At 44.0% G+C, this 11,755-nt stretch overlaps 1 protein-coding gene across 9 annotated transcripts; it reads right to left on the bottom strand.

The window, feature by feature from the left end:
• Positions 1-261: 261 nt before the first annotated feature.
• LOC123401083 lies at positions 262-9,814 on the bottom strand. 9 transcript variants are annotated; one of them, XR_006611029.1, is made up of 9 exons: positions 9,608-9,814; positions 8,523-8,642; positions 7,978-8,115; positions 7,680-7,783; positions 7,293-7,474; positions 1,441-1,543; positions 1,268-1,345; positions 1,124-1,190; positions 262-1,042 (listed from the first exon to the last, which is right to left on the bottom strand). XR_006611029.1 is itself a non-coding variant. In XM_045094800.1 (7 exons), exons 4-7 carry the CDS (start codon positions 7,695-7,697, stop codon positions 3,195-3,197), a joined length of 375 nt encoding a protein of 124 aa, XP_044950735.1. In that variant the 5' UTR covers positions 7,698-7,783; positions 7,978-8,115; positions 8,510-8,642; positions 9,608-9,814; the 3' UTR covers positions 2,289-3,194. The 9 variants fall into 9 exon arrangements, 2 of the variants coding, with proteins under 2 accessions (XP_044950735.1, XP_044950736.1); XM_045094800.1 differs by lacking the exons at positions 262-1,042; positions 1,124-1,190; positions 1,268-1,345; positions 1,441-1,543 and adding exons at positions 2,289-3,341; positions 3,427-3,454 and having other exon boundaries at positions 8,510-8,642; XM_045094801.1 differs by lacking the exons at positions 262-1,042; positions 1,124-1,190; positions 1,268-1,345; positions 1,441-1,543 and adding exons at positions 2,289-3,341; positions 3,427-3,454 and having other exon boundaries at positions 7,680-7,771.
• Positions 9,815-11,755: the final 1,941 nt, after the last annotated feature.

Genomic DNA, 11,755 nt, shown 5'->3' with positions numbered 1-11,755 from the left:
CTTATCAAAAAAATCCTAATAGTTGGTCGGCGATCCCACGTGTTCAGGGGTAATCCGTGGGCTAATTATGAGTGCGTGAGTCAGTCCCCCCCCCCCCCCCTCCCGTCCGATCAAACAAGATTAGGAAGTTGCACCTTAATGAATATACAAGCTGGATTAATAACTGGCGATGCTGCAATAAATTATTCATAGTTCCATTTGCAAACAAAGGATTCTTTTGTATGGCAACTACTAAAGAGATCAAACTACAGACATGTTGTATGCTTAAAATGGAGTCGATAACTGTGGATTATGCCACAACTGGTGTTTACAGAGTGCAAGTACATGACGGATGTTGGCATTCAAGATGAAGCAGCTTGGTTAATGGTGGGCCCTGCCTTACAAAATTATGAGTTCTGCATCCTGAATTCTAGATGCCAAGATTGGTGATCTTTAGTTGAATGAGAAAGAGAGAGAGAGAGAGGGAGGGAGGGAGAGAGGGAGAGAGGGATGGTCAATCATGTGTCATATTTCAAATAGAACCCGAAACCGGACCTCATGTGTGCACTTGGGGAGAGGGATCATGAAGGCATGTCTGAGCCTGTGATCGTTGACCTTGAGAACATGGTCTTGCGGCCCATGAGTTAAGCAAAGAGAAGAAAAATAAGTTACTATTAGTTGTCTTGGAAAGTTCAAGACCATCTTCATTTGTTTGCAAGAGTAATTGAGTATATATTAAACACAAATCATAAATGAACATTCGGTTCACATATTCAACATAAGTTCACGCAAAACTGGCAAGGCTCATTGTTATAAGTTGTGGAAACTGAAAACTGTACTGTACTAAGAAAAAAACATATTCTGCTTTCCACCTAACACCCATCCTACTACCAGGGTTCAGTACAACTTATTGATACATATGGAGACTTGTGGTGACGTATACTATATAGTACCAAAGAAACATGTGGGTCTTACTTGAATCTGAATGTTAGGTGGAAATTCTTGAAAGCAGACCTTCATGCCCACATTTGTGGCTTCTTGACCATACTCTCTTGATTATGGTCTGCATATAAATAGATCATTGTCCCGGCTACTATTTTCTAAAGTATAAATGCATTATCAAAAGACCGCGTCAGCTGTTCACCTTGAGGTGATGGTACACCTCAACTTTATCTTCATGAGGCAACGTCAGTTGGGAGGGTCATGAACTTCTGTACAAAAATTATTTGGGAGTCATCACATATTAGATATAACAGGTTGTGACAAATTCCATCCATTCTCAGCTTACATAGCTAGCTTGTTTCCAGCGTGAAAACCTCCCTTGCAAAATTGAAAGCAGACACAAGTAGCACCATAGTCTTGTTTCCTGCAAGATTTGCAATGTGCCGCAAACATATGACATACTTTAATACATCATCTAATAATTCAACTGATAATTTGGTGCACTTCAATTCCACACACCTATGAACGAGGTTCACTTCCTCGCCCTCCTCATCACAGTTGGACAAGACATCAACTGCCGCCGCCTTTGTCATTGCACTGACAGCGAGAGGTAGGGGGAGACCTATGCGACAACAACATCTTGGTTGGCACTGGTGAAAATGAGGGAGTGGCATACCAGATTAAGATGCTCAAGACCCTCGTCCACACGTCAAACCCAGCCGGTCTGATCGTGGTGGAGAGTACTTCTCGAAATTAAACGAACTTAAGTACAAAGAGAGATTACCCTATAATTAACACATGTTAATTAAACTCTAACAAATACAATTTCAAGTGTTGTCAGCCCATAGCCGAGCAAGAGAACGGGGAGTTCCTCGTACACGAGCGCTAAGAACATCTTGTGTAGCTTCAGAAAGGTAGCAAGTAACTTCCTCGAGGTAAGCTCTAACTACCATTAAAGTTGCATAGCTTTTTTATTGAGCAAGGATGCATTCAAAGCTTGAATCATATGCTTACCACATTATGCTATGATTCACTGTTTGATTAGGACATTAACGACAGTAACTCTGTAACTTCTACACCCTTCATTTCCTGTCACTCAAATCAAAATATTTCAAGACCATGCAAGTTTTAATGGAAACGATGTAGTTCCCTCCACATTTTCTCATCCGGGCTTGGGACCGACAAAGGCAGTGTTAAACTACAAAACTACTTACTAAACACAAAAATTAGCAAACACCACAACTAATTATATTCAGCTAAGTACACAAGACACAAGATCAACCAAAGGCAGGATTGGCACCGCACACAATTCACGAAAGGCAGTAAATATTCACACAACATTTGCACAAGATCACAAGGCAGGGACATACGGGCACAAATAAGGAAAGCTATGAATTCCAGAACCTGAATGAGAATATCCAGCATGAATGAAACTGACATGTACAAGCTACTTGAGTTGAAAAGTATACAATCAGCAGTAGTCATCAAATTTAGCCAGACTTATTTTACAAGTTGCCAAATTAAAATAGGAAGTTCCGCAGCAAACCGAGAAGATGCACTGAAGATTCGTATCCGGATCCCACTGGAGAACCACCAGAAGAACATCACTTCTGAAAATCAATTCTATACCAACAAATCGGAATCATATTCAGTGGAAATGACACTAATCAAAGACATGATGAGGAGTAGAGTGTCCATGGCAATTTGTTTGTTCAAGCTTCCAGTTGAGAAGCTTCAACTCTCCATTGTTTTGGTATAAAGCGTTAATCCCTAACCTCTTTTTGCATATCAAGCCATCCACATTACCCAAATATAAGTCAGGAGAGGATCACAAGCCAAAAATACGACAGCTTTTGATGGCTACCAGCATGGCTTGGGCTAAACAATCTGCAACCACAAGAAGGAGGAAGCAAGAAACCACAATCAATGCTAGCAGCTAAGACAACAGAAGCTTCTTCAATAGATCAAAATAGAGAGCACTGGGTTTTTTCAGTTGTAGGATGCCCCGTCTAGATTGATGCTCCAGAGCAACCTTCGAACCTTGTACATCCACCAAATCAATCTGAATGTTTAAATTTTGTCTCTGTAAGATAAATTATATGTTGAAAAAATTATGATGAATTGGAAAGGTGCAGGGTTTAGAAGATCTTCAAACATATTCAGCATCATGTTGGACCTAAATCATCAGTTAGGACCTGCAGTGGACCAAGAAACCTTTGTTTCAACTTTTGCTTTGGGGAAATGAAGCTGCCTATAAACAGCTAAATGATGCATCAAACAGTGAGGGGATAGGATAAGCCTGCTTGGCTATATAGGCAACAACGCCAGTCCCAGTCTTCCAGATAGCGAACTATATTAGCTCTCATCCATGTCAATGTCTGCAAGGGCACATGGTTACCAAGGGCACAGAAAACCATGTCCTGGAAGTACAATGTTCAAAGCAAATCAGGAAAGATGAAGTCAACAGAAGAAACCCCCTGTAAACCAACAGTCAAAACAAGGCACCTTCCAGAAAGCCCCATAAGTCCAATAGCTGGAGAACCAACAGTCAATATGAGAGATGTTGTAAGCTTAATTCAACTGTGCAAACAAAGAAGCTAAATTGAGGATCAATTATCCAAACGTAGTTCCCAAATTCTCTGGTCCCCATCCCATGGTTAACGATCCAATCCACGTCAAATCGACCCCCCACGGCCCCACCGTAGTCCCCGCCTGCAGCGGCGGACAACATGCCCATGGCAGAGTCGATCCCATACCCCTTCCGCTCAGGTCTCTCTCCATTCCAGCGGTTGCCTATACACCAAAGGGTGTTGGCATGTTGCAGCCTCGGACACTTCGTGGATGCTAAACCGCAAGACAGCCTGCTCCGCCTCCAATCGCGCACCACGCTCCCACCCTCTTCCTGCATCCTAGCGGTCAAGCTTCCACCGACGACAGGCTAGAGCTACCTGCTCCTCCCACGATCCCTAGCGCCTCCCGCCATCCGATGCCAGCAACCAATCTCCCGCTGTCCGTTGCGCCGCCACCTACCAGTCGGTGTCCCGCCGTCCGTTGCGCCACCAGCCGGTCTACCGCCACCCGTTGCCACTCGCCGGTCCATGCCATATGGGAGAGGAGAACGTGTGGATGCGCCAGTACAGGCTACAGGGAGAAGATGGGTTGGAGAGAGGGTAGGGAGATAGGGTTACCTGGGCCTCCTTCATCGCTGCCGGAGGACACGGCGCTCCTACTCGTCTCCCTTCGCGCGTCGAGATCCTCCTGGACTCGGTGAAGAACGATGAGATGGAAGGGCTTGGATCCATCGATCCAGTCTAATTTGGCTTCAGTATGTAACCGCGAGGAGAGAGACGTGATCTGGAGGCTGGAGCGATCGGGTCGGGGAGATGGGTGCGCAGAAGTGGGACGTGCGTTCATGGGTGGTGGGATTTCCCCCCTTTCTATTGGTTTTTTATGGGCGTGGATAGAAGGATCGGACAAAGGTTTTTTTTTTATTTAATCGCCTGGTTTACGAAGGGATGATAAAAATCGGTGGAAGTGGTAGCGGGAGAAAGTGGGGAGGTGGGATCGAGAGGTCGAACCATCGCTCTGGTCGAACCATCACGACGGCACATCCCCCTTTAATAGTAGAGATTAGGCAAATCACAACTACTGATTGCATAGTATCATAGATGGAAGCAGCAGATTGTATCATTAATTGCATGTTTTAATTAATATCATTTCCAAATCTCATGATACAATATCTTGGGCCATCAACAACACCATGTGGTAAGCAATCAACGGATTGTATCATTAATTGCATGATGGAAAGTTCATTTTTTTGGCACGGAAAGTGTGTGACGGAAAGTGGAAAGAAATTGGTGGTCGATTGATGTTTGGGATGATTGGGATGCGATTGGTGTTGTATATGAAATTTTTTTTGACATGGGAGGTGTGAGACGGAAAGTGAAAAGAAATTGGTGTTCGATATGATTGACATATGATTGCTGGTTTATATGGAATGTTTGGTAGATTGCTGTTTTGTATGTTACTAGATGTTTTTTTGGGCATGGGAAAACAGGTGGTGGATTTTGGAGGGAGGAAAAAAAATCGGTCAGGGGTTTCTAACAAGCAATGCTATATCTACGTAAATGTTTACGTATGTAGTTTGATTTGTCAATAATTGATTGGATTAAGAGGAGGATGAGGCCCACCCACCCCTGAAAATCAGGGGGCATGTTTAGATTAGTTGAAATGTTTAGTAAATATAAGTAGGATTTAGTAGGTCTAGCATCTTTGGTTTCTAACCATTGGTGGGGGCTGGTTACGAACGAACGAAACTGACGTACGGACTGCTCTTTAGAAGTAGAGATTCGTTCTTCATGTTGGCTAACTAGCAGCTAGATGTTCATGCAGAGAAAACAACTAGCAGCCAGTTGACTCAGGAACTTACTAGCAGCCAGACAAGCAGAATCATGATAATCCACAGATAATCTACATAACATCCTAATCGCGGCAAACAAATTAGTACTTTACGCATGAGGAACGCAGCTCGAGTCTACTTCCACATGCGCATTCACGTTACCGGCGCATGGTGCTTGGTGCCCTCTGTTGGATGCATCTCTGATGCATCATGTATGTTGGCCAGCTATAAATAACATCTGCTAGTTCATCCGTCGATCCGCACCACTCGAACGGTAGCACCTTTCTATTAGCTAGCTTTGTGAATTGTGAATTCGCTTGCCCGATCTCCGGCCAATAACAATGGCTCCCGGCGGCGCCGGTGCCGCCGCTGCCGCTAAGGTGGCCGTCGCTGTCGCCGCCGTCTGCATCCTGCTAGCCGTGCACGTCGTGGCGGCGGCGGCTGCCGGGGACTGCGAGCGCTGTATGCAGCAGCTGCGCTGTCCGGCCTCCTGCAGCTGCGAGGCCTCGTGCGGACACCGTGGGCCGGAGTGCGAGTTGTGCATGGAACTCGAAGGGCTCTGCCTCATCCACTGTTCCCAGCGCTGTCCCTGCATGAACGTGCGCCTACGGTCGTCTTGAGAGCTGCATGCATGAGCTCCGTGCAAGCAAGCATGAAGCATATGAATGTATAGACGTAGTTGTGTTGTTTTTGGTGGATCTATGGATGTATCTATAGCCTCGTTTAGATGCGGAAGGCAGTTTTCTGGGAAGGCTCTAGTCAATGCAAACTTCTGATCAATGCAAACTTCTGATCTCCAGGGTGTCATTTAATTTGTCCGAGAATAGTCTACTAATACAAATGCCCGTGCGTTGCACCGGGCTAGAAAAAAGTGCAGAACCTATTTATTTTGTCATTAAATGTTAAATGTAAATTACAATGTTAAATTAAGACATCTATTTTTTGGATGAAAGGAGTTTCTTTTAAAGTTTTAAAATATAATGTAATGCTTACATAAAAATTGAATTAGTTTTTTAATAATAAATATCATTTTTATTGAGTGGTAATAATGTTTTTTTATGGGTAATAGCATTTTGGTGTACAACATATTTTCAAAAAATAAATTAAACAATATATATGTTATTTTTTTTTGCACAACTTGCTAAGCTCTTGCGAGTGAGCTGCTCTGAGCGTAGGCACCAAGCCTCCACACGAGACACAAAGCGCGTCCTCCGAAGCACTTTCCTCATCTTCTTTTAAAAAAAAAAGTTCTCCTCATCTTCTTCTCAAAGAAAAAAAAGTTGCCCTTATCTCTTCACTTTGTCCCCGTCAACCCCCCCCCCCCCCATTCCAATGGTGGCCACCCCGTCCCTTCCATTCCTTGTGTAGTTGAGCTCTCGATGTACCTTCAATGGTGGCCGCCCCTTGCCGTTCATCCCCTCCGCTCGCGCGATGCCACATGACTTATGAATTTGGCATGCTTTCTTTCGAATGCCGGGTTCTCACAACGATATCAACATGCTTCAACAATCTCGAGTGTTCAAAAGGCTTTGCAATGGGAAATCACCGTCGTCGTGTTACTACATCGTCAACAGTCGAAACTACAGCATGGTATACTATCTTAGCGATGACATCTATCCTTAATATGGCATCAATGCAGTAACAAATTGACCGCCAACCAACGAGGGATTGGATTGCATGTCAACAAAAAATATCCTAATATGTGGCATTATTAATCTTCATTTAACATTCATTCCAGTACATCAATGGAGCTGGATGGAGTTAAATTATCTAACAAAAATTTCCAGGAGTAGTTGAATAGAGACAGACTACTTTCTCGGAAAGTCCAATGGAGGGAGGACCATTTCAATGTTAAAAAGGACGATTCAGATCTTAATTAATACTCCCTCCTATCAGAAATAAGTGGCGTACATCACTTATTTCCAGCCAGAGGGAATAGAACACTTAACACTTCATAAAGCTGTAAACTCACCTTCCATGCACGTCATTGCCACCACTTGCTCCTCCAGGCCCATCTACGTTATCACCACCTGCACCTGCATCTTGTTGTTTCTCAGTCTCCCTCTGCTCACGGTCTTCCATGTCAGTCAATTCCTTATGGAATATTGCAAAATTCAGAACTTGCAGTGCAGCCCCAACATCAATTTTCAGAACCTGCAACAAGATACAGGTCATGTAATTATATTTTCTCAAGGAAAAATATCATGTGTCTGCTATCCTTCAAAATAATGAATGCAGCTATTTCCAAAAATAGAACGGCAGCATAATTTTTTAAACAAGCATCAGAAGCACTTTGCTTGTCTAGATAGTTGTTGCAGGTAACTTGCTTTGGTAATTGGATTTGTATGGAGCAAAATACCTCATGTCTCAGTTTCATCTTTGCATGGGCAGTAGATAGACAAATTATTGTTTCCAGTGTCCTGGCAGCGGGAGTAAAAGTACCTCACCAACCTGTTTTAGTCACTGAAAATTGCATGATTATGTTAATCGTGTTCAGACTCATCTACATCAACTCCAGTTTAGTTCAAATTATTAAATCTGACATTGCTTTCAAATAATCAAAAGTATTGTTAGCTTTCCATCACAACAATCTATAAATAATAAGCTTCAACAACAATAATTACAACAAAAATAGGATGTATGTCATCATCGAGCACCTTTAGATGAAGGACCTCTAAGCCGCGCCATCTATTCTGCTCTCTTCCTCTATAGCCGGTGGCCACCGTGCACTTCACTCACGACCGCCATCGCGCCATCCGAGCAGATTCTGCGTGCGCTGCCCTGCTGGCGGACAGCTGCAGGGGGTTAACAAACAAGATAGAACACATGAATATTTCACAAGCTATAGGGTTCCACGAAATGAAAGCATCAAATCAGATTTAACAACTTGCTACTTCCTTTCTGATTTGTTCAGTGTCCTCCTTGTGTATTTGACTGATGACATGTTGAATTCAAAAGGTCACTGGAGAGCAGCTACACAATTGACCAACAACTAAGCTCACATCTGTTTGATGAAGCTACATAACTTTACGTGCACCTACTAACTTTATTACCCTTGTGATCAAGTGTTACTTTCCCTAGTTGATTAACATGGCACAAATGCCACCCCTTTTTCGAACAACTAAATATGCAATGAATAGACATTTCAAATACATCAATAGAAACACAGACAACCATAAACGAACTTACTACAGAGCATGACCTTTTTCAGAGTAGTTGAACTCCGTTCATGGAGTCACAATGAACTGAAGCCTGCTCGTCCCTCCATGTTTGTTCAGATTGACACAAAAGAATATACCAAGCATCACCCATCCGTTTAAACCTAGCACACACGGGACAATGGTATTAATCTCTCATACAATCACGACAATCTGCATATGTTAGCAAAAATAAATGCAATCAACATCAGTAGCAATAATCAATAAAAATAGCTAAAAATAATATCTCTTCGGCAGGAGCACCAAAAGCATGAAAGAACATCACACATAAGTATATAGTTGATCCAAATCATAGCTCCATGTACACCAAAATTGCCCCAAGAAGCGCAAAGAATAAAGAATGGAACACACAGCAACATGATACAGTACAAATCCCCAACCGAACCCCTCCATCTCTCTGTATAATATTCCAGAGCCGAATCCCGCAATCTCTCACATCTCTATGCCCCCCAATTATTTTAAACCAATAGTCAGTTCCCCTTGTTTTCATGATGTAATAGCATTCAAAAACCAAGATGCAATAGTGCCATGGGATTGGGTTTAGGGAAAGGCTTGGTCGGTATTTCGGGATAGGAAGGCGAGGATGCAAGGAGGATGCAGAGGAATTGTATTTTTTTGCCATGGAAGGTAGCAGCTTCCCTGCTGGAGGCCGGAGGCCAGCACTTCCTATCCAAATTTTGTGCGGATGGAAGTTGGGGGGAGTGCTTGGGATCCTTGTTGGGGCAGGGGAGGATGGACCACGCCATGGCCGGCCTCTTCTTTGTCGTGGAAGGTAAAGCTTCCCTGGCAGAGGCGGTCGGCTAGCGCTTCCTCGTTGGATCTTGTGGGACAGAGGTCGGCCTGGATCGGGGGAGTTTGGCGCTGCAGTATCTCACCCTTCCTCGCCGGATCTCGCGTGGAACAACCTCCTCCTCGATCAGGTGGTGGTGCACGGACGAAAATCATTGTAGGCGACGACTACGGTGGCGCCGCATCAGAAACGGGAGATGATGTGTGGGGGGGGGGGGGGGGGGGGGGGCGCGGAGGAGCGTGCTCGTGGCCGCCTTCTTCGCCCCATTCCTGGGCTCACCTCGCGAGAGAGGGCCGCCTGGGATGAAGGAGGCCGTCTGCGCCGCCTCGCCATTTTCTTGGATGCTGCGGCAGGACGCCGACGGCAAGAGGCGCACCGATGCCTTCCATTCCTTTGTTCGTGCGGCGTGGACGCTGATGGCAAGCAGCGGCACGGCGGATCGCCGGAGAGGGGATCCCGCGATGGAGGATGGGGTGGATAAGGTGAGCTGGGATGTTTTTTTAGTAAAACTGAAATGTCTTTTTATAACTTAAAAACGTACTGCGGGTTGAATATTGGAAAAGCGAGGGGTGTTTTTGCAAAAGTGCCGACGACGTGCGACAGAAGCGCTGCGTGCTTTATTATTAGGGGAGAAAGAGTAACTTTCTGGGCTTTATAAGTGCAAATGAATTATATGCTGAGTAAATAGGTAATTTTTTAATTAATTTAATGAAATAATCACGATCATAACATTGACATATTGATTATGAACCAGACTAGCATGTGGAGTACTATGCATATAGTAAAAACATCTAAGCATATAGTTAATACTGTCAAAACAGAAATTAACACGAACGGGATAAACGTACCAAAACACAAATTAACACCATGAGCGATGACCTCAACAAACCCACACAATTTTTGAAAATTGGCATATATTGGATTAGTGAACAATCACACTAAACTTCCGGCCAACAACTTTGTGCGTTAGGCCACCCTTTCACAAACGTTTCTTCTAGGCCCATGTGTAATAAGAACGGAAACATATCTTTGGGATTCCCTATGTGGGATCCTAAGCACATCTCACACTACTTCTATAATATGTCTGTTTGTGATGGCGCTCCAAAACATGTTCTAGACGTAGGAATCGCCGAGATTTATCGGTATCGTGTGGGATAGCCTCCCTCCCCCCTTTATCTCCCAAACTAGCAAGGTGGCGGTTTAGAACTACGTCACGAAAAGGGGGTAAAAACCGTTTGTATAGCAACCACCTGCACTAGTGATAGGACTACGGTGTGTCGATCGGCCGAGGCCAGGCATGACCTGAAAAGTATGTCCGACCGGAGTTAATCGGGCGTGTTGGGTAAGTTGGTTCACCCGTATAGGAAAGTATATCTATTCGAATAGCCGTGTCCACACTAACGGACACTCGAAAAGTATCCCAATCTAGTACAACTAGAACTGGATACATGAGACACTAAAATGGAATGATGGCTCCGGGATCGCTTCCTCGCACGGAGTTGAAGAAGGATCTCTAGACATTGATACTACATGATTATTTATGTTATACTAATCGGTACTTTTTTAATGCTGCAATACGGTACAAGATGTGAGTCTTTGATAAGCTATGACTTCCCTTCTATTCTGGCATTTCTATAGTACAGTCCACATATACAACCCATTCTCCTTGACACTGATGCATACTTAGCATAGATCTGATGTAAGTCTTACGAGTGCTTTGTATGAGTACTCATCGTTGCTTTGCTCCCCTTTCCCCCTCGATACGATTGTCGCAATCACATGACGGAGCCCAAGAGCCAGTTAATCCCGCCGATGATTATTACTACCCCAACGGAGCCTACTACTACATGGAGGTTGTCAACGATCATGAGTAGATAGGTGATAACCCACAAGTATACGTGATCGCAACAGTTTTCGAGGGTAGAGTATTCAACCCAAATTTATTGATTCGACACAAGGGGAAGCCAAACAATATTCTCAAGTATTAGCAGTTGAGTTGTCAATTCAACCACACCTAAAAGATTTAGTATCTGCAGCAAAGTATCAGTAGCAGAGTAGTATGATAGCAACAGTAGCAACGGTAACCAGTAGCAGTAAAGTGACAGCAGTAGTAACAGAGTAACAGTAGCAGCAGTAATAGCAGTAGCAACAGAGTAACGTAGCAAGGACCAGTAGGAAAAGACTCGTAGGCATTGGATCGGTGATGGATGATTATGTCGGATGCTATTCATCATGCAACAGTTATAACACGGAGAGATATATAACTAGCTCCGGTTCGTCAACGTAATGTAGGCATGTATTCTGTATGTAGTCATACGTGCTTATGGAAAAGAACTTGCATGACATCTATTGTCCATCCCTCCCGTGCCAGCGGGGTCCTGATGAAAACTACGGGATATTAAGGTTCTCCTTTTAATAAAGAACCGG

The sequence above is a fragment of the Hordeum vulgare genome, chromosome 6H (assembly GCF_904849725.1).
Source record: "Hordeum vulgare subsp. vulgare chromosome 6H, MorexV3_pseudomolecules_assembly, whole genome shotgun sequence".
Taxonomy (NCBI): domain Eukaryota; kingdom Viridiplantae; phylum Streptophyta; class Magnoliopsida; order Poales; family Poaceae; genus Hordeum; species Hordeum vulgare.
This window is presented reverse-complemented; position numbering and strand designations above follow the sequence as displayed.

What these genes read in the sequence shown, in the direction of transcription:
- LOC123401083 (XM_045094800.1), bottom strand. An exon ending in GGCAATGACGTGCATGGAAG is followed by an intron (nt 3,455 to 7,292) that starts GTGAGTTTACAG and finishes TTGGTTCTCCAG; the next exon opens with CTATTGGACTTATGGGGCTT. An exon ending in CTTATGGGGCTTTCTGGAAG is followed by an intron (nt 3,342 to 3,426) that starts GTGCCTTGTTTT and finishes TTGTACTTCCAG; the next exon opens with GACATGGTTTTCTGTGCCCT.